The following is a 23,810-nucleotide window of genomic DNA, read 5'->3' as shown; positions in this document are numbered from 1 at the left end:
CTGGGCAAGTTTTATGATCACCTATCCAAACTTTTCAGGGAGGAAATGAGAAGCCACTGCTTTACTCCTGAGCACAGGGTGAGAAGCAGGACAAGACTGGAGCCTGGAACTCGAGAGCAGTGATACAGCTTCATGTGATTTGATACGGTTTTCTCGATCACACTTTGACTCCTGAGAAGACTGAGGCCCAGAAAGAAGTCAATACCTGAGCACAAGCTGTTTCCAGGGAAGTGAGCTTGGCTCCACCCTTCCCTTTGAGCCTTGTGGAGAAGATCACGGGAAGAGAGAGGGCTGCTTCGGCTCTGTGGCAGATGCAGACTCCAGGAGGTTAGGTCTCTTTGTGTGTTACCATGGAGCTGTCTACAGATTGGTCTAGTTCTCCCCACACTGGCCTGTGTCAAGGTGTCAGGCAGGACCTCCCTTCAGGAGCAGGGTCTCCTTGTCTCCAAGTGACCCCATTGAGTGCTACCATGTGGTGACCCTGCGCCTGTTCTGAGCTTTGGCCACAGGGTGCCTGATGCTTTTCCACTTTTTTCCTTGGAACTCTGCCAGCCACTACAAGAACAAGCCTAGACCAGCCCAGCAGTAGTGGCAAGCTAGCCCAACAGTCCCAGTCTAGGTTCCAAGGATGTCTGCTTGGGCAGATTAGCACACCATCCTCCTATGTGAACTTTGGGCAAAGACACAGTGATGTGGGAGTGTCATATATCAATCTGTTGATTTCATTGGTTAAGTAATAAAGAAACTGCTTGGCTGGCCCTCATAGGTTAAAACATAGGTGGGAGGAGAAAACAGAACAGAATGCTGGGAGGAAGAGGAAGTGAGGTAAGACGCCTCAGACAGAGACGCCATGCTCCTCTCTCCCAGGCTGATGCACGCGATGAAGCTCCGACCCAGGATGGACGTAGGCTAGAATCTTCCCGGTAAGACCGGAGCTACACAGTTTATTAGAGATGGGTTGATCGGGATATCAGAATTAGCCTCTAAGGGCTAGAGTTAATGGGCCAAGCAGTGTTTAAAAGAATACAGTTTGTGTGTTGCTATTTCGGGGCATAAGCTAGCAGGCGGCTGGGGTGCTGGGGATGCAGCCCCGCAGCTCCTACTACTACAACACAGGACTCTGGCTGTTTACATAGTATGAGGTAAGCAGGGGCACCCAACAACCATTGCTCTTGCACCCAATTACCTGCTCTCTGTGTGAGGATTACTCCCCTTAAACACTGCCCCAGGAAAACCAGAACACAAAAGCAGAAATGGCTGCGCTCTGTGCCACTGCCAAGCTCCAGACAGGACAGCCCACACCTCCATTCCCATACCACCCCCAACTACAGTCCCCAAGGCTCAGGGAATCAAGTATTCAGATTCTCTCCTGTGGACAGGCAGGGGTCTGCAGAAGGACAGGACTGGTAATGGGAACATCACTGTCCGGGAGGCTTCAGGCATTAACTGTACAAGTTTCCAAGCGAAGAAGAGCAGGGAGGGAATGACTCACCGAGGGCACAGGCAAGCTGCCGTGCCGGCTGAGAAAGGAGTTAGACACGGACACACTGAGGCCCTGAGTGGCACTGCCGTCCTCGGGGGTGAAGGCCACTTTAGTTTGCTGGACACAGTAGGAGACAGAGAAGGAAGAAGCAGCATAGGAGGCCTGCTGGGCAGAGGGTGGAAGAGAAGGCAGGGAGGAGGAGAAAGCAGAGAATGGTCAGCATAGGCAGTATAGCTGTGGGGTCTAATATGCTTAGGGGAGTCCTGACTCTGCCAAAAGCTGCCGAAGGAGATTATAGTATCAGCTTTCAGAAGACTGCAGAGGACAAGTGGCTGAGGCCACACAGACTTGGGCTGACCCAGCACCCTGAACTCTTTAGAGTGGAGTAGATCTGCATGGTCATTTTGGCCTCAGAGCTCAGAGAGAGTCAGTCCACCTATGCTTTAATCTGGAGCCCATCAGAGACACCTGCTACTGGTCTTGGGCCGTTCTTTCTTTTTTGTTTTTTTGAGACAGGCCTTTTCTGTGTAATAGTCCTGACTGTCCTGGAACTAGTTGTGTAGACCAGGTTGGCCTTGAACTCACAGAGATCCGCCTGCCTCTGCCTCCCACACGCTGGGATTAAAGGTGTGCGCCACCACCATCCAGCTTGAGCATTTCTTAAAGAGCTAGGTGGAAATTGTGGTGAACTCTTGCACCTTCTGTGTACATTTGGGGGGAGGACTAAATGAAGTTCCATGCACATAGCACTGCAAGTCCTGTCTACTGCTGTAAGTGTAATTGCTACCACATTAGTGTGTAAGATATGCACAGCTCCTGGATGTGTGTGCTGGAGATAAGACAGAACCAGAAACTAGCACAGCCTGTCCTGTGGTAGGTCAGGGCTCACCTGGAGCTGGGCTTTGACTTCTAGGTCTTTGGATAGCTGTGGCCTGGGGATAAGTTCTAGTTCCCAGCCTCTTTTTGGAGATCTCTTGGAGAGATCAGGAACTATGATGAGGGCTGTGTATACCCGAACCTGCCTGGGGAGGTCCCTAACTAGCTGATCTCTCCCCACCCCACTGCATGGTAGGACAGCCGGCCTCCTGTTACACCCTTGGAATAGTTCTGTTGTTCTACATGCATGTGAGGAACCTGCCTCTAGCTGTTCGGAGTCTGTGGACTGTCCAGGCCATGGATGAGCAACCTCAATGAGGACTGGTCAGCAGTGGTCCCAGGTTCACATTTCTGTTCTCATAAAGAAGATCTGGGAAACACTGCAGAGTGGTGTAGTACCATGGACAGGGCTGGGACTCCAGGTTCATAGATCCCAATGTTCAATCTTTCTTCTCAGGCCTAGAGATCCCTGCGGAGCTGCCTGGCTATGGCCTGCAAAGGCTGAACAGCTCAGAAGCCTGAGGCTAAGCCAAGCCCTAGGCACTACAAGGTAAACGGGGCTTACTTCCTCTCACAGAAAAGGGCTTTAGCTTGCCACGCATGTCCCTTCTCTAGCCAGAAACTGGACTGACTGGCCAGCAAAGTAGTAAAGCAGCCCACCCAGCTCTGCAATGATTAAGACTTTGGCTCTGCAGAGTTTGGTTCTAACAGTGGCTCTGACCAGCAGCAAGGAGAACAAAGAAGCATTGGCAGGTTCAGTGCTCTGCTGCCCGGGTGAGTGCACGCCAGGCGGGATCCATCACAGAGGTGTGAAAAGGAGGACACTGCTGGGTTTGCAGCACAAAGTGTCTCTATCTGAAGCCATTCTGCTTCAGTGGAACTTGTTCCCATGGGGCCATCCCTTGCCAGGACCGGGATGGAAGTCACTCCATACAGTTAGGCCCATTATGGAAGTCAAGTCCACAGATGGCTGCATACAGACAGTGCTCTGTGCTTTGATTGAGTCCCTCCTGTCTATGAGGTCTATGTTAGAGGCAAAGAAGAAAGGAAAGATACAGAGACTGTCAGTAGAGAAATCAAACATTCCAAGCACAAGTCTGCCCCAGCTACACAGGCTTCTCTGGAGAGGCCCTCTGCCCCCAGGGAAGATGGCAATGTATCTGGGGAAGAATTGGAGGCACCATGTGGGACATAATGACTTGAACACATCCAATGCATGAAAAGCAGGTTCAACCTGGCCCCAGCAGGACCGCTCTGGTTTTGGAAGCTCTGGTCACCTGCAGCAGTGCCAAGGACACAGATGGGGAACTGCTTACCAGCTGCCGCTGCTTGGGGGGCAGAGCGGGTGGGGGGGCCAGCTCCTGCGTGGAGTCGCTGCCGCAGAAGGAGTCGCTGAAGCCGTAGACCTCCATGAGCATCTTGTTCTTCTGCTGGTAGATGTGCTCGCTCTGCGGGGTCTGGTAGAACATGGAGGGCTGTGGCTCTGAGTAGTCTTCGAGCAGCTGCATGTAGGCCAGCACTGTAGACAGAGGGGGCTGCTGTTCTCACCACAGTGGAGCCCACAGAGCCCCGCAGAGCCGGGATGCGACTCTGGTGCTACTACAAAGGTGGACATGTGCCATCACCCAGCTGGATGCGCTCACAGAACCCTCCTGTGCATGGCAGACTCTGGGAGTGATGACTGTCAGCTAGGCTCTTCCACTGTGACAGATGTCCCACTCTGCCGGGGGTATTGACATTGGGGAGGTTGTGAAAATGGGAAATTTTGTCCTTTCCATTCAGTGCTGTTGTGAGCTGAAACAGCTCTACAAACAGAAAGTTCTGTTAAAGTAAGCAAAAGGAGCACTTTGCACTCTCCCTGCAGAGGTGCTGGGGTTTCCATGCTCAGCAATACCCAAGGCTCTGAAGGGCTGTTCGGCCTCAGCCTGCCCTGGGGTCATCCTCAGCTGTATTATCTTGTATCAGATAAGGAACACACAGAAGGTTCCTGATGTTTCCAAGTCCTGCCCTTGAACTACTGTGTCTAGAGGGGGGGAGGGGAGGTCCCCATCCACACCTTCCTCCATTCTCATTCATAGCTTACTGAGCAGGTAGTACTGTATATGTAGGCCCAGGCCCAGGTGCTGGGACCAGCAAGTTAGATCCTCTGCCTTACGGGGTTCACACTATCTTTGGAGCAACAGACTATGGACACACATAGGGATAGCAGTCCCCAGAGAAAGAAAAAGTGTGGTGGCTGAGGAGTACCACTCGAGACTATGGAAGAATGTCAGGACGGGATAGGATCTTCTACTGTTGTCCAAAGGTAATATACAAAGGCCCCAGACTGGGGGAAGAGCACAACATGCAGAAGACCAGGGAAGGGAGGCTGCTTGCACAGCCTTAATCCTGAGCATGGGGAAGCACTGCAGGGCCTGACCCGTGGTGACCTGAAATGACTGCGTCTGTTCAGGACAGGCAGGATATAAAGGAGCTGTCGTGGAGATGGCGATGCAGAACAGAACATTTAGAACACAGAGGCAGGCAGTGGTGGTGCACAGCTTCAATCCCAGCACTTGTAAGGCAGAGGCAGGCTGATCTCTGAGTTCAGAGCAAGTTCCAGGATAGCCAAGGCTACACAGAGAAACCACATCTTGAAAAAAAACAAAACAAAACAAACAAACAAAAGAGAAGGATTTACTGCCTTCCCCTTAAGGGCTGCCCTCTAGCAGGGCAGGGGCCATGTTTGTCTACAAACATTTGTAGAATGGGTAAATGAAACATTTTCCAACAGGCACCTCTAGGGACTTGTTAGCTCAAGGGGCTTCCTCTCTAGCTGAAGGGACACAGGCAGACCAGCAGGAGCAGAGAGGGTGAGAGAGAAAGTGCACAGATGATACATCTTTTCCACCCCTGCTATTACCATCCTTGTACACGGAGGCTAAGCTGATGTCTCCCAGCAGAGCTGCCTGTCACAACCTGTCTGCCTGGCAATGCTGTCACAGCCTCTCTGCCTCAGCAGGGTGGCAGCCAACAATAACAGGGACCTCATGTGCCTGGGGAGTTGAGAAGCTGGGAAACCAAAGCTCAGCTGTCACATCTCATGCACTCATCTAGCAGGTACCTCTCTACACAGCAGGTGCAGGGTCCTCACCCTCAAGTGCAGAGTCAGTGAGTGCTTTGTTTCTGAGTTACGTGGGTCCCACTGTCTACAGAGCTAGAGGGTTCTGAGGAAAGGGCCAGAACATTATGCCTTCCATCTATGTCCTGAACCATTCCTACAAACATGAGATGTATATACAGAAGGGATGGTCGAGAGAAACCTGGTCAAGGCTGAATATCAACTAATTTACTAGAGAGAGCAAGAATAACAACTGTGAAGTAAAGGACCTAAGTCAAAGGCTGCAAAAATGCAGTCTGCGTCTTCCAGGCTGACAGTTTCTCCTTCAGTTATACCCCAAGGAGGATCTGCTCTGCAGTGTGGGCATTTTTCTGATAACCAGGGTTAGAAGTCCACTCTCCAGGCAGCATAGGAGGACAGCCTGAGGAAGGGAGAGCATGTGGGGCTGAGGGCAGGTCCTCCTGGTATCCTTGCTGAAAGGAAGGCTGCCATGTTTATTTCACAGAATACAGAAGAACTTGTTAGCTCTGCTGTGCACTGACAGAAAAGGCTATGCTCCCCATGGCAGAACCCAGAAGAGAAGTGCTCCCATTGCCCCTTAAACCCCACAGTGATGTTACTGTATTCTTGTTCAGTCACAGCCCAGGCGTGACCCTAGTCTCACCATGGTTTTCCAGAAGGGCCAAGCAACCCCATCTACCAAACATGCCATCAAACTGGGTCTCTCCAGGCCTTTGGGAACTCCTATGCTGAGGTCCTGGTAGAGATCTGCTAGCTACACACAAAAGAATAGCAATGAGGTTCACCCTCCCAGAACTACGATATAGTTCCTTCCCATATTGTGCAGTGGCTCAGATGCCAGAGCAGCTTGCAAGGCTAGGGATGCTTGGCTGCAGGCACTTCTTCAGGCACCCAGGCTCTGAGAACACCAGGGGTCCCACCGTATTCAGGTGCTCCCATGGGCTACTCCTAACAAGGAGAGCCAGGGTCCATCATGACGTCAGGGCACCCCTCTCCGTGATGACATACTATGGCATCAGAACTGCCCGTGTGAGCTTGCTTTAGAGGTGCAGAACATAAGGGATGCCATTTCCTCATTCTTTCCCTAAGAGCAGTTCTGTGAAGCTCCCACCCACTCTCAGGTGGAACTCCCCAATAGTCCCCTGGGGAGTGATGGGCAGACTCTGGCCAGGACTGAGCTCAGGATGCTTCATGCTGAGTTCTCACTGACACAGAAAAAAGACCTCTATTTGAAAACACAATGGTCTTCTCGGTGCCAGCCAGGCTTGAACTGCCTCTCATTTGCTCCTGAGGCCAGTTCCAGCACCCTGAGACCTGGCCTGCAGAACTACAGGTTTTTGCTCAGGGCCATCACACTTGAGCCTTTGGTTCTCATCACAAAAGGATAGAGCTTCAGTCACTCTCACACCACCAAGAGACATTTCAGCCCCTTGAGACAGACTAACAGAAACAATGGCTTTGCCTCTACCTGCCACTTTCCTCTCCACAAGCTCTGCTTCAGGAGCTCGGCCACTCTTGTTCTAAGAGCTACAAACAGGAAGAGGCTTCCTGGCTGGGCAGCACCACACACCGGCTACACTTGAACAGACACAGTCTTGCCTCACACTCTAGTCCACAGGACCCCTCTGATGAGAAAGAGCCCCCTCCCACAGTACAGTGCTCTGGTAGAGTGGGCGGAAGGAGAGGTTCAGAAAGAGCTGTCCCCAACTGCTGTGAGTCTTTTCAGCAGAGCTTGGTCAGTAATGAGTGAGTTTGCAGGACACAGGAAATGACATCATGAGCTTGCAGACCCACCCTCTCTCTTAGCTGGGGACCATCTCCCCAAGGCTAGCACAAGTTGTGAGACATCCTGGGTGTGGGGTGTGTGGTGACAAACCAGGCCCTGGGATGGCTCTGCTGGGTTTAACGAGGCAGCCCTTCCTTTGGGAGTGGGAAGCCCCTGTCAGGGAGTCAGAAGCGTAGGATCTAGTTTTAGGTGCTGTTGCACCACAGCTGATGTCGCCACATACATCAAAATGGTGACAGCTGGTCTACCAGGGAAAATCTAAGGACAGTGTTAGTGAGGAGGGGAGAGGGCGGGGCGCTGTGGCCTGCAAGTCTCCCAAGTGGAGCAGTTGGGAGGGAGGAGAAAATATGGAATGTCCAGAATGTTACTTAGTAATGCTATGGCAAACTTACAGTTGAAAACCATCCAAAACACAGACAGCCCACCTTCCAGACTTTCCCAGCCCAGTGACACCCATCTATTAAGACATCTAGGTCAAGAGCTGACCTCAGTCCTCCAGCCGGCCAGCTCTGATCCAGGTCACTGTGAGCACCCCGTCCACGCTCAGAACATCCCTCCCAGGGCTAGCACGGCTCTGTGTGTGTTCAAATGTCCATTTCATGTGCATGTTACTGCAGTGCTGCTCTGTGTGCCACGACACACTCAGTTGCCTTTGTTACTGTGTGTTTAGGACAAAAGGGTCAACGAACTACATCTATAGAGAAGAGGCACTTAGGAGCATCAGGCCTGTGATTTCAAAGACCACAAAGGAGAGATGAGCTAATTAGACTTCTGAGGACCACGAATAATGCCAGCACCAGGCCCCCGGAAACATCCACCGTGTACCTATGAGTCTATTCTATAGGGAAGAACGAGGCCATGGGCTTGGATTTGGTCTCATGCTTGGGCTAAGCAAAACACAGACAGGTTCAGGCTTACAAAATGTGCTTACAGAGTGTGCAGAGAACTTACTGTGTTTGTTTTTCTTCTCTGGTAGAGGAGGTGGCTTCTCTGGGTCACCCACTGACTCCGGAGCACTGAAATCACCCACAAATTCAACAGGGGCTGAGGAAGTTCCCTGCTGAAACGGAAGGATAGCAGCAAAGGGCGGGTAGGGCACAGGCTGGACTGGGACTGGGTTCTGCAGGTCATCCTCTGAGATGTTGTCATACTGTGAGGGGTGTCGTTCATAGGACACCCTGCAGCCAGAGCTGTCCGTGGTCTGGGAGGCTGCACTCCTGCGCTTCTTCTCAGGAAGGGCAGGTGGAGTGTCTGTCTGCTGCCCCTCCTGCTGGGGATAGCTGTCCAGAGGCAGCTGGAAAGTATGGCCAAGAAAGGGTGGGCCAGCCTCCCCCAGGGACTCTGGTAGTGGGCTGAGGCTGCAGGCCGCCTGTGGAGGGATCTGGTCTGCGTTGGAGAGGTCTTGCTGGAGGAATTCATAGTCAGGGTCATAGTGATCTGCAAACCAAACAGAACACACACCCTTAGCTGTGAGCCCCAGGACATCAGCCCTGCTCTGCTCAGTCTCCCTCAGAGGACGGGGGATGCTTCACCTCTCTTGGGGACTTCTACTTCACTGGATATTCCCTTTTTAAAACATTTATTTAATTTCATGTGTATTGGTGTTTTGCCTACAGGAGGGTGTCAGATTCCCTGGAACTAGAGTTACAGACAGCTGTGAGCTGCCATGTGGTTCCTGGGAATTGAACCCAGGTCCTCTGGAAGAGCAGTCAGTGTTCTTAACTACTGAGTCATCTCTCCATCCTCTTGACTGTTGAGGTCAAAGAGGTGGCGAGATGGCTGTGTGCTATAATGGTTTCTGTGTTTTTGTACTTTGTTTTTTTTTTTTTTTTTTTTTTTTTTTGGTTTTTCGAGACAGGGTTTCTCTGTGGTTTTGGAGCCTGTCCTGGAACTAGCTCTGTAGACCAGGCTGGTCTCGAACTCACAGAGATCCGCCTGCCTCTGCCTCCCGAGTGCTGGGATTAAAGGCGTGCGCCACCACCGCCCGGCTTGTGTTTTTGTACTTTGATACACGCACACACACAAATATGAAATATGGCTTTTTTGGGGGGGAGGTTCAAGGAATCAGGGCTTTGTGTATGTATTCTACCACAGAGCTATATTCCCAGCACTTTCCAACTTTGTTACTTAAAAAAAAAATGCACATGACTACTGAAGACAAATGGCAAACGATCATGAAAAATAAGAACCCAGTGCTGGCCATCAGAGTTCACATCTTGATGTATTTTCTTGAAAGTAATTTTTGGGGGGGGGTGTTTTCTTTTCCAAGACAAGGTTTTGTGTACCCCTGGCTGTCCTGGAACTACAGGCCAGGCTGGCCTTGAACTCAGAGAGAGCCACCTGTTTTTGTCTGAGTGCTGGGATTAAAGGTGTGAGCTATCACTGCCCAGCAAAAATCTCAAAGTTTTTTTTTTTCCTTAGAACCCTATCACCACATTTTTTGTTGTTTGTTTTTGAGATATGGTTTCACTACGAAGCCCTGGCTGGCTTGAAATTCTCTCTGTAGACAAGACTGGCCTGGAACTTAATATGCCACCCTGTTCCCATCCTTTTTAATTTAACTAAGAAAGTCGCATGTCACTGATCTCAGTTTGTCTATAAGTGACTTTCATTAGTTACAGGCTACCCCACCAGAGCAAAGTCCCCTCATTCATCTGATCCCCACTGGCAACTCCAGATTGTCACCATTTCATTCTTTGTAGGTTTTCCTCCTCAGACAAGCCTTGCCAATAATCTTCCCTTTGTGCTGGGCATACTTTCTCCGAAGGGAAAGGATCTAGTTCTCAGGACACAAACTGGTGAGTACTGGCAAGTCCCTGCTAAGTGGTCCTGCTGACCTCTGCCACTGGTGCCCAACAGGATAGGGAAGTTGCCTGACGCTTTCAACCTCTGCAGGTACCTTCAGGAGCTCACCACCCCACAGAAAGCCCTGTGTGCACATGGACTGAGTCAGGATGTACATGGCCAGGCTACCTGTAAGGAGGGTGACTCCCTGTGCATCGGCTGTGTGACTCTGTGCTGTGATTTCATAGACACTTTCAGCCTCTTTCAGAGCAGACACCGTCCTAATTTTCCTAATTTTGCAAACTGAGGCTTGGATTTTGAAGGATTTAACCAAGGTCACCTAGCTAACACTTGGAAATCAGTTGACTCAGGCCCAGAATCACTGGACCCAGGAAACTTTGGAAGGAGGAGGTTATGGTGGCTTACCTAGTGTTTCACAGCTTGTGTTCCGCGAGCACTGCCCACTATCCCTGTCTAGGGAGGACAGCTGCTCGTCTGACCGGCTGAGTTTGCCTGTGCTGCTGCAGGGGGACAAGCGAGGAGACTCACCACCGCAGGAGCGGCTGCCTCCGGACAGGCGCCTCTGGGTGTAACAGTCAACATCAAAGTCCTAGGGAAGAATGCAAAGGAGACTCAGTCATCCACTGGCTCAGAGGCCATTTCTGATGTCAGCGTAGGATCCTGATGAGACAGGAAAGGAACTGGGAGGAGTGTGGGCGTGTGTGGACAGGGATGTCCTTGGGAGATGCCCAAGGTTTGTCCACTGCCCATGTCATGGGAGGTGGGGGTGATGGTCATGGATTGCCCTCCCACAAGTCTCTGGATGTAACTAACAGTTGGTCTAAAGACTATTGGGCAACTTTCAGCTTTTGGACCCAATTCCAGTCCTTTTCCCAACTAAAAATGGACTACATTACCTGCCTATTGATTCCAACAGGTAAACTGGAGCCACTGGTAGCTCGACTCATAGGGGCTACCACAGCTACTCGGGTAGGGGATGGAGCAGACTGTCTTTTCTTGGGCGGTAATGCTGGTGGACTAGAAGAGACAGAAAATCCAGGCAAACTGTACATCACAAACAAGAGTACTTTAAAATGGTTTTACGGAAGAAGACATGACTGAAGCTCTTTCTCCACACCCAATTTCCATACTTTAACTGCCTCCTGTTCTCCTCTTGCCAATCATTGTATCAATTCCAAAAGAACAAAACCAAAGGATTCTTTTCCTTCCATAGTAAATCATGCCTGGTTTCACTGGCTAGAGAACTAAGGCAGCTGTAAGAGCACAGAGCCTGTGCAAAGGTCCTGGGGCAGAGCCCGGCCATCCTCAGAGACAGTCCTTTCTCAACAGTGCCAAGCTACTGGAGCGTTTAAGGGGCCAAATTCCTAAGTCTTTCCCCAAGCACACCATTATCCCTTTGGCTTACTCTGCCATCTATCTTCTCCCCACATTAGGTCACTAATGGGGAGGTACTAGAAAAAAAACTTCCCCAAAAGAGTTTAGGATAATTACCTGTTATCAACTACCCGAATGCCAGGTAAGGGGGGTTTGGGGGGTGCGACCTCTTCACTAGTGGAGTCTGGGAGCAATTCAGTGGATGGTGACACACCTGTTGCCGTCTTGTTCAGAATCTCCATCTCTCGGTCTGTCAGAGGGAGCTCAGGGTGGCTGGAGAGACGGAAAGATCTAGGGCTCACACACAGTCAGAGTACACGCAGGTCCTGTGAGGGAGTGGGAGGGCTAGGGGCTCCCATGAATCTCATCACTGACCAGTTACCAGTCTGCTCTAAAATTACGTGTGACATTTTTAACACGGGCCAGTCCTTAAACGAATGCAAAACAGTAAGGCTGTTCTTATCTTAATCAGAAAACACTCTGCCGCTGGCCTCAGAGTCTGTTCATGTATCAACATCCTACTGACTGAGCTTTATTAAATAATCCAAGATCTCCCAAGACCCCTCGCCAAGCTCTCGGGAGTTCATGGTGCAGTGACAGGCACCGGAGGCTAAGAACAGGCAGTCACATCCTTTTGTACACTCTTACACAGTCGACCTTGTAAAGTGAAAGGCAACACTTCGAAACGTGTGGAACACATACTTTAAAGCATCAGGTAATCACCAAGACTTATACAGGAAAGGGACCCGGGGCTGACCACAGCATCTCAAATGCTCCCTCTGACTGCCTGGCTCCCATCCTTTGTCAAGCATGGGCTCAGCCCACAGGGCCCTCAGTGACAGAAGTCTGCTCAGACTTACCCGTCAGGCTTGCTGGCTGGGGAACTGGGCTTCACTGGGCTTGTTGGTGATGGCCGCCCCTGCTTCTCAATGATTAGCCTTACCAGCTCCTGTGCTCCACAAGAGAGAAAGGGAGAAGGGGGGGGGGTGGTACCATTGTACCTTTAGCAAGAGGCAGGGCTTCCAAGTCCCACGTTTGTGCCCACACATTTCCCACACAGGTGATGTACACAGTTCCTAACATGCCTCTTTCCCTCTGAAAATACCATCACAGCACACTGCAGAGTTTCAGTTGCATCACACACTTCCTCTTGAAAGGAGAAATGGCAAGTCCCGGTCTCAAGATGAACAGACCACTGTGCACTTAGATTCCCGTGCAGTCTGGGGAGGGAGTGGGAGACATTTTTGGTTCCCTAAAGCTGTCGTGTTATGCCCAGTGGTGCCCTTAGCTATCTGGTGTTTGGTTTTGAGTATTTTCCCAAAGTGCACTGGCTCAAGTGAGGCAAGAACTTTGTCAATGGACTTAAAGTAAAGGTCATGTGACTCAGTACAGAGCTGGTTTTGAAAGGAAATAAAAATGGTTCTTTGAAATAGCAACAATGAGGCTGATCAGGGTCCTGGAGATCATGGACTAGGTGAGGCTAACTGGCCACAGAGCTGTAGGGATCCAGTTGTTTCTTGACTCCCTAGGGCTGGAATCACAATTATGGCCAGCATACTTGGTCATTGTGCAGGAAGTATTTCATAGAATGAGCCACAACTCCAGCTTCAACTTCCAAAAGCTCTGTGGAGACAGAATTTCCATACCACGAAATTCGCCTGCTCTAAGCTTGAGCTCATGTGCATTGCTTAACACAATCAACTCAAGGACAAAAACCCTGTAGCTGTACAGCCCCTCGTCTTCCTGCCACTCCTGGCTACTATCGCCCTACTCTTGGCTGGCCTGCCTTTGCCTCAGTGATCCGCCTTCTTTTGCTTGAGTAAGCTGCCACATTTTGGGTGGCCCAGGATTGCTCTATTCCACTGCAGAGCAGTGTTCTGGTATATTGCTCTCTAATGGTGAGCTTCTGACGATGACCTATGGGCATGAGGGAAGAGCATGCCACCTCTGAGGACACAGAGGTGGGTCACCTAGCCACATCTCCCTGAACAGGGCCGAAGGACTAGCATCTCCCAAAGCAGGTTCTTCTGACAACACAGAAACTAGGAAAAAAAGTGAACAAGCAAAAAGAAATCTGAAAGACGAGTTTCACAAATGGGAAGGATGTCATGATCAGGACAGTGCCTAGGGCTTGATGACAATCAAGGAGAAACTTGCAGACACAGGGCAGTATGGGTGGGACACTGTCAGTGAGAATGGTTTGGCACTCTGGGCAGTGGACAATGGTCTAGTGGATGACCTACTGGCACATATCAAAAGCTTCAATATTTATTAGGAGAATTTTGTCTGAAGAAAATGCTATGGATATATGCAAAAGCTCAGCTATGGAGGATGTCACTACAGATAAAGTGAAACTATTCAATAGTCCACAGTGAAACACTCACTACAAGTACCAAGTATGTAGATGTGACAGAACCCAACACTCTATAGTCAGTAAGAATCAAGTCACAGGACATGGGTCATAGCATGAAAAGATGGTGGAATACTGGGTGCAGAAAAGCCCTACTTGCTTTGTTGGTCCATGGAACCAGATGCAGGCTCACCCCATTCTGTTCTTGGAGCCATGTGGGAAGTAAAATCCTGGGGAGCCTGAGTTTAGCACAAGAAGGGGGCTCTCTTCCACTTGTTTCCACAACAAAGTGATAGAGGGTTGAAAAGAGGGAGCAGCTAGAGGGAGGCTGCCTCTTCACCCACTGCCTGGGGAACACGGGGAGAGGCAGAGGCAGCTCACCCTGAAAGCCTCACAGTCTTGGCTGTGATCCAAGTGTCAGACCCAAGTGACTGAAAGCTCCATGTTCACGTAGTGTGGGTTGGCCTTGAACTCTCAGTCTGCCTCAGTGTCATGAGTGGGGTACTGCAGACAGGTGTCACCATGCTAAGTCAAACTCACTCCAGCAAGTAGGACAAAGGAATGCAGAGAAGCCTGCACATTTGTTGTCTACTGATACAGAACAAATTCCACTTTCTCCAACTAGGGAGAGGTTAGGGTAAGATGCTGTTCCCCTCAGCTAATGAACAACAGACAGTAAAAAGATCCTGGGGTAACAAGCACACAAATGCAAGTGTGCCCTCAAATTCCAAGACCACATCATGACACACTGGAGGCTGGGAAGGGACCGGCAGCCTTTCTTTCTCTGCCAACCTTCCTGCCCAAACAGAAGGGCTTTGGTTTCAACTTGCCTTAATGATCACACAGAAGGCCCTGGGAACCTCTATCATTCTCTAGGTAGCTTCCAATACTCTGGTTTCACTGAGTGCTTCCCACCTGTGGATTGGTCAGGCCCAACACCCATGAAAAGTCAAGCCTCTGGGAGGCAGAGTTTCTCAAAGTCAGGGTCTTTTAAATTGGAGTCCCACATTAGGCAAGTTAGAGAGACTGCTCTGGACTCTTCTGCCAACAACCATAATTGAGATCAACATTTAGTTTGCTGAAAATCAGTTCTCAAAAGTCAACTTCGTAAGAACACGAAATGCTTCCAGGCTCATTTTGCTCACACTAACCAGGGCTGTAGAGATGGAAGCACTTGAGTGACTTAAGAAATCAACACCCAGCTCTGAGCTTGAGCATCCCAGCCCCACCCTCCTCTCTCTTTTCTTCTGGGGACGACACAAAGACCTGAGTGGAAGAGGGGCCACACAGCCATGATAGTCTTGGCACAAAGAACCCCAAGGGCAGCATGGTGGTTAGTGTTCTCTGGGTTCTCACAGTGGGGATTACTCTATTGGAAGCATACCAGATACAGTCTGGACCTTTCCTTCCAGCTCAGACCCCCATCCATCACCCTGCTACTCTCTGGCCCTGTGGTCTCTGAGTACTGTTCCAGGGCATGGGAAGTCTGTGGCTACACACCATGCTCAGTGTCACCATCTAGTTCTTCATATACTTTGGAAGAGGGTCAGATCTGGTTTGACAATGTGAAGAACACTGGCCAGTGGGGACTGGGGTGGATTCCTGTGTCAGGAACTACAGGACAAGATCACAGGAGTGTCCATCCCCAAAGTGACTTCACTGTTATTTAACTTTGTGTTTTTGGGACAGGGTCTTTCTGTAGTCCTGGCTGTCCTAGATGACAGAGATTCTGCCATCTCTGCCCCATGAGTGCTGGGATTGAAGGTGTATGCCACCATGCCCAGTCCTGAGTGACTTAATAGAGACAACAAGGAGCCTTCTCTGCCCACATCAAGAGTGGCAGCGAGAAGCAGAAGTGGAGGCAGTGTTCTCAGCTGCACCCAGTCAAGCAGCATAGGGCTTGACATACAAGGCACAGCTGGAACAACTGGCATTCCTTACACAGGCCTAAGACAGGGAACTGCAGGTGCCACACTATAACTCGGATGGCTGGATCAGGGCCAGTTAGGGAGCTAAATAACATTTTAAAACAAGTAACATGGGCAGAGGATGCCAGGAAGCACTCCCACCTCTGAAAACTGTACACACAAGGAAAGCGACAAGCTTTGTGCGACAACCACGAGGGGAGGTTTCTCTCCCAGACTCACTCTGGCACCGGCATGAGAAATCACTTTACACGCCATAGCCTGAAAACTCTGGGGCACGGCAGTCACCACCAACAGTTACTGCCCTCACCAAGGGGGCACCTTTCTTGGAAGCACAGTGCTATCTAGGAAGCTTTCTTTCTCCACTAACAAGCTGGGAGGGCTCTGGCCTCCAGCTTTATAGGAACCCAAGGTACAGAGGACACGCTGAGCAGCACCGGGAGGGCGTCCTTGACTAAGTCTACACTGCCAACTTTCAGGAGCAATAACTAAAATAAACTCATTTAAATTAATAAAATGAGTCTGGAGAGATGGCTCAGTGATTAAGTGCACTGGCTGTTCTTGCAGAAGACCCAGGTTCAGTTCTCAGCATCCACATGCGACAGCTTACAACTGCCTTAACTCTGGCTCCAGGGGATCTGATGCCTTCTCTGGCCTCTGTGAGCACTGCACACATGTGCACATACAGACAAGTAGGCACACACATAAATAAAAATAAATTTTTAAATAAACGGAAGTCCCACAGTTTCAAGAACAAGAAGAATCCATCTGCTGTTGCTGCACATGGACATGCTGCACACTGGCTCTATCTGGTCCAGATGTTATTTTATTTATTTTTTAAAATATTTATTTATTTATTATATGTATGCCTGCAGGCCAGAAGGGGACACCAGACCCCATCACAGATGGTTGGGAGCCACCATGTGGTTGCAGGGAATTGAACTCAGGACCGTAGGAAGAGCAGGCAATGCTCTTAACCTCTGAGCCATCTCTCCAGCCCTGGTCCTAGATTTTAAAAGGCAAATTTTTTAAAAACAGCAAACCTAGCCAAGCAATGGAGGTGCACACCTTTAATCCTAGCACTTGAGGCAGAGGCAGGGGGATCTGAGTTTGAGGTCAGTTTGGTCCAAGATATCCAGGTTTACTCAGAGAAACCCTATCTTGTAAAAAGTCAACAAATAAACAAAAAAGCCAACCATACCCCGAAGGTCAAAGCCAGCCTGGAGCATGTTTCTAGAAAGCTCTCAAGGTGGCCTGGCCTACGGAGGGTTCAAACAACAAAAGCACCAAACAAGGACTGTGCAACACAAACGGTAGCCTGAAAGGGTTAAAATATTTACTGTTTGTCCTTCCAGAACAAGTTGCCCTGCCCCTGGATGGGCATACAGAGGTTCCAGAAAGGAACATCCCTCGGGATTTACACCTGGCAGTCTCAGGAGCCAGTGAATGAAGAGAAGAAACCAGACTGGCAGTGCATGGGCATGTGGGGGGAACTGGTGGGGCCTGATGCAACTCTGGCCACTAAATGTAAGAGAAATTCTGTGAGGAGGTATAAGAAGCCTCCTCCTCACTGTCTGGAGAGGAAGCAGCGACCCCGAAGCACTGGGTAGAATCCATGTGCTAAGGACAGCAGGAAAGTGAGACAGACACATCCTTGACCACTCAGAAAACCTCACACGAGCCTTTGCCTATCTCTGAACTTTACAAAGGAAACAAAACCTTATATTTTCTGTGTTGTGTGTGGAGGCCGCAGGTTAATCTCTCTCCACCTTTTGAGGTACGGTCTCCTCTTGGATTGAGAAACTTGCCTACGTGGCTAGACTATTTCATCAGCAAGCAACTAAAACCCGTTAGTATTACCTTCCCTTAGTGTTAGGGTCATGGTTACATGTTGTTGTACCTAGTTGTTTTTTTAAAATGGTGTTCAGGATCCAAACTCAACCCTACATGTTGATGTGGCAAGCACTTCACAGATTGTACCCAAATCCTCCAAAAGTTTTACATCTAATTTTTTTTTACATTGATTAATGTAAATTAATCATTGGTTGATTGTGTGCGTATGTGTGCATGTGTGCCACAGTTCCCATGTGGAGGTCAGACACAGGTCATCAGGTTTGGTGGCGAGCACTCTCCCCTGCTGAGCGATCCCAGGGGCTCAGAAAGTCCTGTCTGTAAAAGCTTCTGCTCTAGCGGCTCCAGCTCCTTCCCTCCAGGTGTTCCTCTGTTATGCCCAGTTCTGGGTGGTGACAGTGAAGTGACAAAACTGTGGGTCTCCACAAGGCTTTCCCTACGGCTTTCAGTGGAGGGAAGTGTTTAGAAAGATTGTTTTTTTCTGTGTGTGTGTCTGTGTGAGTGGATGTCCACAGAGGTCAGAAAAGGATGGCAGATCCACTCGAACTGGAGCTTTGGGTGAGCTGCCAGATATGAAAGCTGAGAGCCAAAGTAGCAGGAAGTGCTCTTAGCTACTGAACCATCTCTTCACCCCTATTATTATTACTATAAATTATAAACATTTTAGTCTATATAAGTGGCTGGAAGCTGGGGATACAGGAGCCTGGCAGGGAAGCACTGACATCTCCAAGGGCAAAAGGTGCCATATCTGAGGTCGGAAGGGAAGTGGGCATTTAACTGGGTTAGTCAGGAAGATCTGAAATTTGTGAGCTGTCCTATAAGGAGCCACAATTCCCATCCAAGACTAATAATTGTGAGCTCGTTGGGGAAGGCTTTCATGGTGAACAGTGCTCACCCCTGTCTGCTGTCACCCAACATTTGCCAGGTACTTCACAGACAGGATCTTCTCTCTCCTCACACTCTCAGCGTATTTAAAAACCTACAAGAATCTCAGGAGCTACTTGTCCAAGGCTACACAGCTAGTGGCATTTATGTGAAGGTTTATGTGGCAAATGACAGCACTCACGTAGGAACAAAATAAAAATAATCTGCTTTTCAAACTCGTTTTCAATCTTTATCCTCCTGCCCCGAAAAGAATTCCATTTAACAACTGAATGAGCTCCTTAAGGGGTGGTGAGTCAGTTTGTAGGAATGCACCATTCTCCTCCAAGAAGACCGCAGGATGAAGACAGCTAGCTACAGCCTTTGTATGTGCACACTCCTGGCCCTCCCAGCTGAGGCAGCTTCCTTGCATCCCAGAACAGGGGCTTAGAAAGTGTCCCTGAAGCCGGGCAGTGGTGGCGCATGCCTTTAATCCCAGCACTCGGGAGGCAGAGGCAGGCGGATCTCTGTGAGTTCAAGGCCAGCCTGGTCTACAGGAGCTAGTTCCAGGACAGGAACCAAAAGCTACGGAGATACCCTGTCTAGAAAAATAAAAAAAAAAAAAAAAGTGTCCCTGTGAGGTGAGAATGAGAAGGATCCTTTGGGTAAATCTCCTAGAAGGGGGCAGCAGAGGGTGACTCAGTCCCTAGGTCCAGCAGACCTGTGAAAATCATGAACTTGCCACTGACTATGGGTCCACCTGACCTTGGCTAGTCCACCAGTGAAGGTGCCTACCTCATAGAGCTGTTAGAAATATAAAGCTGGGCCGGGCGGTGGTGGTGCATGCCTTTAATCCCAGCACTCGGGAGGCAGAGGCAGGCGGATCTCTGTGAGTTCGAGACCAGCCTGGTCTACAAGAGCTAGTTCCAGGACAGGCTCCAAAACCACAGAGAAACCCTGTCTCGAAAAACCAAAAAAAAAAAAAAAAAAAAAAAAAAAGAAATATAAAGCTGGGCAATATAAAAAAGTACCCATTAGGCCAGGAAGTGGTAGCACACACCTTTACCCAGCACTCCAGAGGCAGAAGTAGGTGGAACTCTTGAGTTCAAGGCCAGTCTGGTCTGCAGAATGAATTCTAGGACAGCCAGAGCTGCTATACAGAGAAACCCTGTCTTGGAAAAAGCAAATCAACCAACCAACCAAACAAACAAACAAACAAAAACTCAAAACAAAACAACAACAACAAAACAAACCAAACAAGAACCCCATCCATTGTTTGCTATTATTACTACTGGATTCTAATTACAAATGCCCATGCTGACCGATTTTATTCCTTAACTGACACCCCCTAGAAGTTTCCAGTACCACAGGCCAGCTGACCTGGCCTTCCTTAGGGACGGTTCTCTGACCTCCTTGTCCCTGCATTAGCACAAACAATCCTTGCTGTGGCATGTGGCAACCTTTTAAGTAACTGTGGACGTTTCTTTCTCAGTGAAGCAAGGTCAGGGCTGTGCCACTCTCACTGTGTGCAGTCCTGCCACACCACAGGCACACAGGATGCTTTTGATAAATGTCCAATAACAAACAAGACAAAATGAATACAGAGCGCCTCATCTATTGGCTCTTTGTTCTGGCTGAAGCTCCATACATGCACGTGTGCACCTGTGCATGTGTGTGCTTGCCTGCATGGCCACGTGTGTGAAAGTCAGAGGACAACTCTGAGTCTGTTTTCTCCCATCTTCCTGCTAGAGGCGGAGTCTCCCTCATTACTTCTGTCCCCATGCTGCGTACTTGAGGCTTGCTGGCCCGAGAGGTCAGACAGTCTCCTGGCTCACCCAGGTTCTGGTGAAACTATTTTAAAAACAACTGTGAAAAAGTTATTTGCTCTCAGATGCTAGCAAGGTCGAGTTCCACAGGCTGCACGTGTGTGCTTCCATCTCCCAGGGTCACATTGAGAGACCAGCAATTTTTCAAACATGCTTCTTGTGAGCAGTACAGCTGTGCTTCCATGACTCCATAAAGAGACCCACTCTGGAGCGTCCAGAGCTCCTCGGAAACCTGCTCTCTAGTTTCAACCGTTCCAATTGTTGTGACATTTCATTGACATCAACCTGATGGAGGAAAACCTAAACAATGTCACCTGGAAAATAATTTTGGTTTCCAGAGCTGGGACCGAGAAGCAAGGGTGAACCAGAACTAGGCCAGAAGGCATGGGAAGGCCATGCCGCACCTTGTCCACTTACTGACTGAAAGGAGCTGCAGTAAGGACTGAAGGGATAAACCAACAGCACCCAAATCCTATGGTGACTATGATCAACACCCACAAGCCTCATTAGTTACAACAGGTAGTGTAAAGTCTGGAGACTGTGCTAGACAGCAAAGGAGCATCAGAGGGGAAGCTTGCTGTCAACTTGTCACACGCCCCTCCCTCAAAGTGAATGCAGAGTTACCGTCCACACAGTAGCCTCTACTTTAATGGTGCTGGGGACAGAGCGACCGGAGCTTCAGCCAACACAGCCCATTTGGGAGTGATTTCTCTCACCCAACAATGCCTCCTTAGCCTTCTCTATGTAATTTGAACTCTTTGGGGTCTTTGTTCTATTTTCCAGAGCTTCTAAAGAAGACACCAATAGGCACGTTTCAGGAACCACATAGACTGGCTAAGTAGAGAAGTCTTTCTGACCTAGGCTAACTAATGTGGTTAAAATTTTGAATTAAGGGTCTATAAAAGGGACATAGGTTTTCCAAGCCACACCTCTAAAGGATGCATTTAGCACTGCATAATCAATAACGAATAGTGGTGAGTGCCTACAAGCTCAGTGTACTCCAGGCATTGCTCTAAAAGCATCCTGCATTAACTAATCTAATAGTTAATCAATGTTATAATGCAGGGCAGCACTGTTACACCCGCTCATGGGTGTGTTCATGGGTGTCATCAAGATGAACTAAAGTCTACAGACTACTGGGTGGGATGTATGCAGGCCAGACCCTAGGCCTCTCAGTACAGCTCCTCCTGCCCACTGCAAAGTCCTTTCCATTTTGTGCCCTCCATTCTTCTTTGTTTCTCACCTACTAGGATTTATATTCTTAGTTTGGCTTCTGGGTCCCAATTCCAGACCCTCTATAGCCTTTGCTTTGCTGTAACTGTGACTAACTGTGAGTCCTAATTGCCTATGAGGCTATTTGCAATGGCCTGGATAGTAAACATATTGATCATATCATAGACATCAAGTACATTCTATTTCAACCATTCAGTCCTGCTTTTCTACCAGGAATCCTACATGTTCCTATGACATGAGAAGGTAATGGTTGAGATGTTCGGAGTTTTGTTAAAAGTCAGTACAAATAATCACTATTGCATCATGGCAAGCTGGTGCATGTTCTCAGCCAGACCAGGGACATCTGGCCCACAGAGGACTGAACACCAGATGCAGGAAGGGCTGATGGTCTCTGGCAGCCTGAGAATGAAACAGTTACTGGACAGAACTGGCCCACACCAGAGCTCTGGAAGGCATTCACCCCAGTGTATGTCTATCATCAAGTTCATAGCTTCCAGCAGACTGGCTGCCTGACCAGGGCCACCTGGCATCTGCCCATTACCTTCACTCCATCCAGCACAGCCTTGATGACTCCCTTCACAGTCGTCACCATCTCTTTATCTTCTGAGTTCACGCCCTCCAGCATCACCTGGTCAGACCATCGGATGAGGTTGGCAAGGCTCTGGTATACTCGGCTATAGCAGGAGGAGAGGGCTGAGCTACAGGGAAGAGAGGGTTAAAGAGCATTAGAAAGCAGTCTCCACCAAAACCCTCCTTCCCAGGGAGCACTCAGGGAGGCCAGGATCTCAGTGTCCAGGTAACATTTCCTTTTTTAAAATCCATGGTTTTCTTTTCCCTCCTTTCCTCTCCCCTCCCTTCCTTAAGTCTTAAGGAATTTTAGAAAGGGTTACTGTTCTCATTTCAGATTTTATACATTGTAACAGAAGAGCAAACTCCCTCACTACTAAAGCAGACCCTTAAAAATCAAGGGTACAGTTTAGACAACACAACATTGTAAGGTGTGGCTGAAGCAGGGTCTAGCACCAGGGGGTCTTTAAGCCCTCTACCAATGAGGTTCTATCAAGAGCAGCAGCACAAGGGAAGGAGCTACGCTTTCTGGCAGCCATGGCTGCATTCCACATGCACCAACAGAAAAGTCAGCAAGAAGGATAGCAAACCCCTTCAGTCCTTGAGAATGAGGGGAGCTAGTCATGAAGCCTGGGGATGGTATCAAGGGCTCACAAGGATGAGGCAGGAGGGCTCTCCCCTCTGGAAAGGATGATCCAGTTCTATAGTCTCTCTGGCAGGTCAGGTGCCCCTGGGAGCATGCCTAACACTAGCCTGAGGTCCTCAGGGTTTTTGTCATATCCACCCCCCCCCCAATCTAGCTGCTTTCCTCCAGCTCCTTCTTTCCCTTTTCCTCTAGGAAGCAGGCCAGAGCCACTGCAGCTCTGTCACTGCCTTCTTCAGCCTGTGTCACATAGTCAGCACTTCATCATATGGTGGGGAGCTCAACTCTTCCTGGTGGGAGCCATCACATGACAACAGAGGAATGATAGCATCTACAGACAGCCATCTACACATCTGACGGCCTAATGTCAGGCTCACTTTCTCAAAGAAGACCACGGAGTTTCCATGGGATGAACTAATGGAGAGCCACAATACAGACCAAGCCACCAGCAGCATAGAGAGCCAGAGGTCACAATCTCCAGGGGTCAGCAAGCAGTGGAAGCCCAAAGCAGAACATTTCTTGGAAATAAAGACACACAATCTGTTATTATCTCTCAGAAGAAAATTGTGAACTTCAGGGCCAAGTTCTGAAAGTCATTCATTAAAGCTCAGTCTCATGGGGCTAAGTAGACACTAAGCTGCCTTGAGATGCGTCGACTATGAACAGGCACACCACTGACAAAACCTCAGAGCTGCCAGCCTCTTCAGAAAGGTTCCTGCAGCTTGGAGATTGCATCTAGCACCGCTATCCTTGTTATACTTAACAATAAACATGGGGCAAGCTAAACTGTAAGAAGAAAATGCACTCTAGCACTCAGAGGCTGTCTGGGAAGTCCTGGCCTGGCACAGGAAGGTTTCCACTACACCTGGCTTTATCAGGTGGTAATTCCAGGAGCTGAGGACTTGAATGACAGGACTGAATCATGGTAAGTGATGACGGAGGCTCTGAGAATGCGTCCAGCTCAGTATGATCGCGGTTAGGAAACAAATACAAAGACACAGCCACAGCTCAGAGGGTCGGTGGTGTCAGCCAGCATACAGGCCTCTGGAGGAACAGTTGCTTCCAGACTGGGAAGTGGGAACAAATGCAAAACCCCTTTCCCCTCATTG

At 49.4% G+C, this 23,810-nt stretch overlaps 1 protein-coding gene and 1 long non-coding RNA gene across 17 annotated transcripts in view; one reads left to right on the top strand and one right to left on the bottom strand.

The window, feature by feature from the left end:
* Window positions 1-23,810, bottom strand: part of Rapgef1 (Rap guanine nucleotide exchange factor 1) — a 118,728-nt gene that overhangs the window by 29,670 nt on the left and 65,248 nt on the right. For 8 of the 15 annotated variants that reach the window (XM_075985624.1, XM_075985627.1, XM_075985630.1 and 5 more), the window contains 8 exons: window positions 22,033-22,189; window positions 12,306-12,394; window positions 11,563-11,718; window positions 10,968-11,088; window positions 10,477-10,660; window positions 8,218-8,703; window positions 3,676-3,878; window positions 1,493-1,648 (listed from right to left, as the gene is read on the bottom strand). In XM_075985624.1, the coding sequence (XP_075841739.1) occupies window positions 1,493-1,648; window positions 3,676-3,878; window positions 8,218-8,703; window positions 10,477-10,660; window positions 10,968-11,088; window positions 11,563-11,718; window positions 12,306-12,394; window positions 22,033-22,189 (1,552 nt within the window). The remainder of the gene's footprint in view (window positions 1-1,492; window positions 1,649-3,675; window positions 3,879-8,217; window positions 8,704-10,476; window positions 10,661-10,967; window positions 11,089-11,562; window positions 11,719-12,305; window positions 12,395-22,032; window positions 22,190-23,810) is intronic. The other 7 variants (XM_075985632.1, XM_075985625.1, XM_075985628.1 and 4 more) reach the window with 2 other exon arrangements.
* On the top strand, window positions 850-23,431 carry LOC142857428 (uncharacterized). Of its 2 annotated transcripts, none has more exons than XR_012911815.1 (4): window positions 850-923; window positions 2,817-2,909; window positions 9,969-10,064; window positions 22,897-23,431. It is a non-coding gene; the product is annotated as an uncharacterized LOC142857428 (long non-coding RNA). The 2 variants fall into 2 exon arrangements; XR_012911814.1 differs by lacking the exon at window positions 22,897-23,431 and adding an exon at window positions 17,076-17,425.

This window comes from Microtus pennsylvanicus, chromosome 9 (genome assembly GCF_037038515.1).
Source record: "Microtus pennsylvanicus isolate mMicPen1 chromosome 9, mMicPen1.hap1, whole genome shotgun sequence".
Lineage (NCBI taxonomy): Eukaryota > Metazoa > Chordata > Mammalia > Rodentia > Cricetidae > Microtus > Microtus pennsylvanicus.
This window is presented reverse-complemented; position numbering and strand designations above follow the sequence as displayed.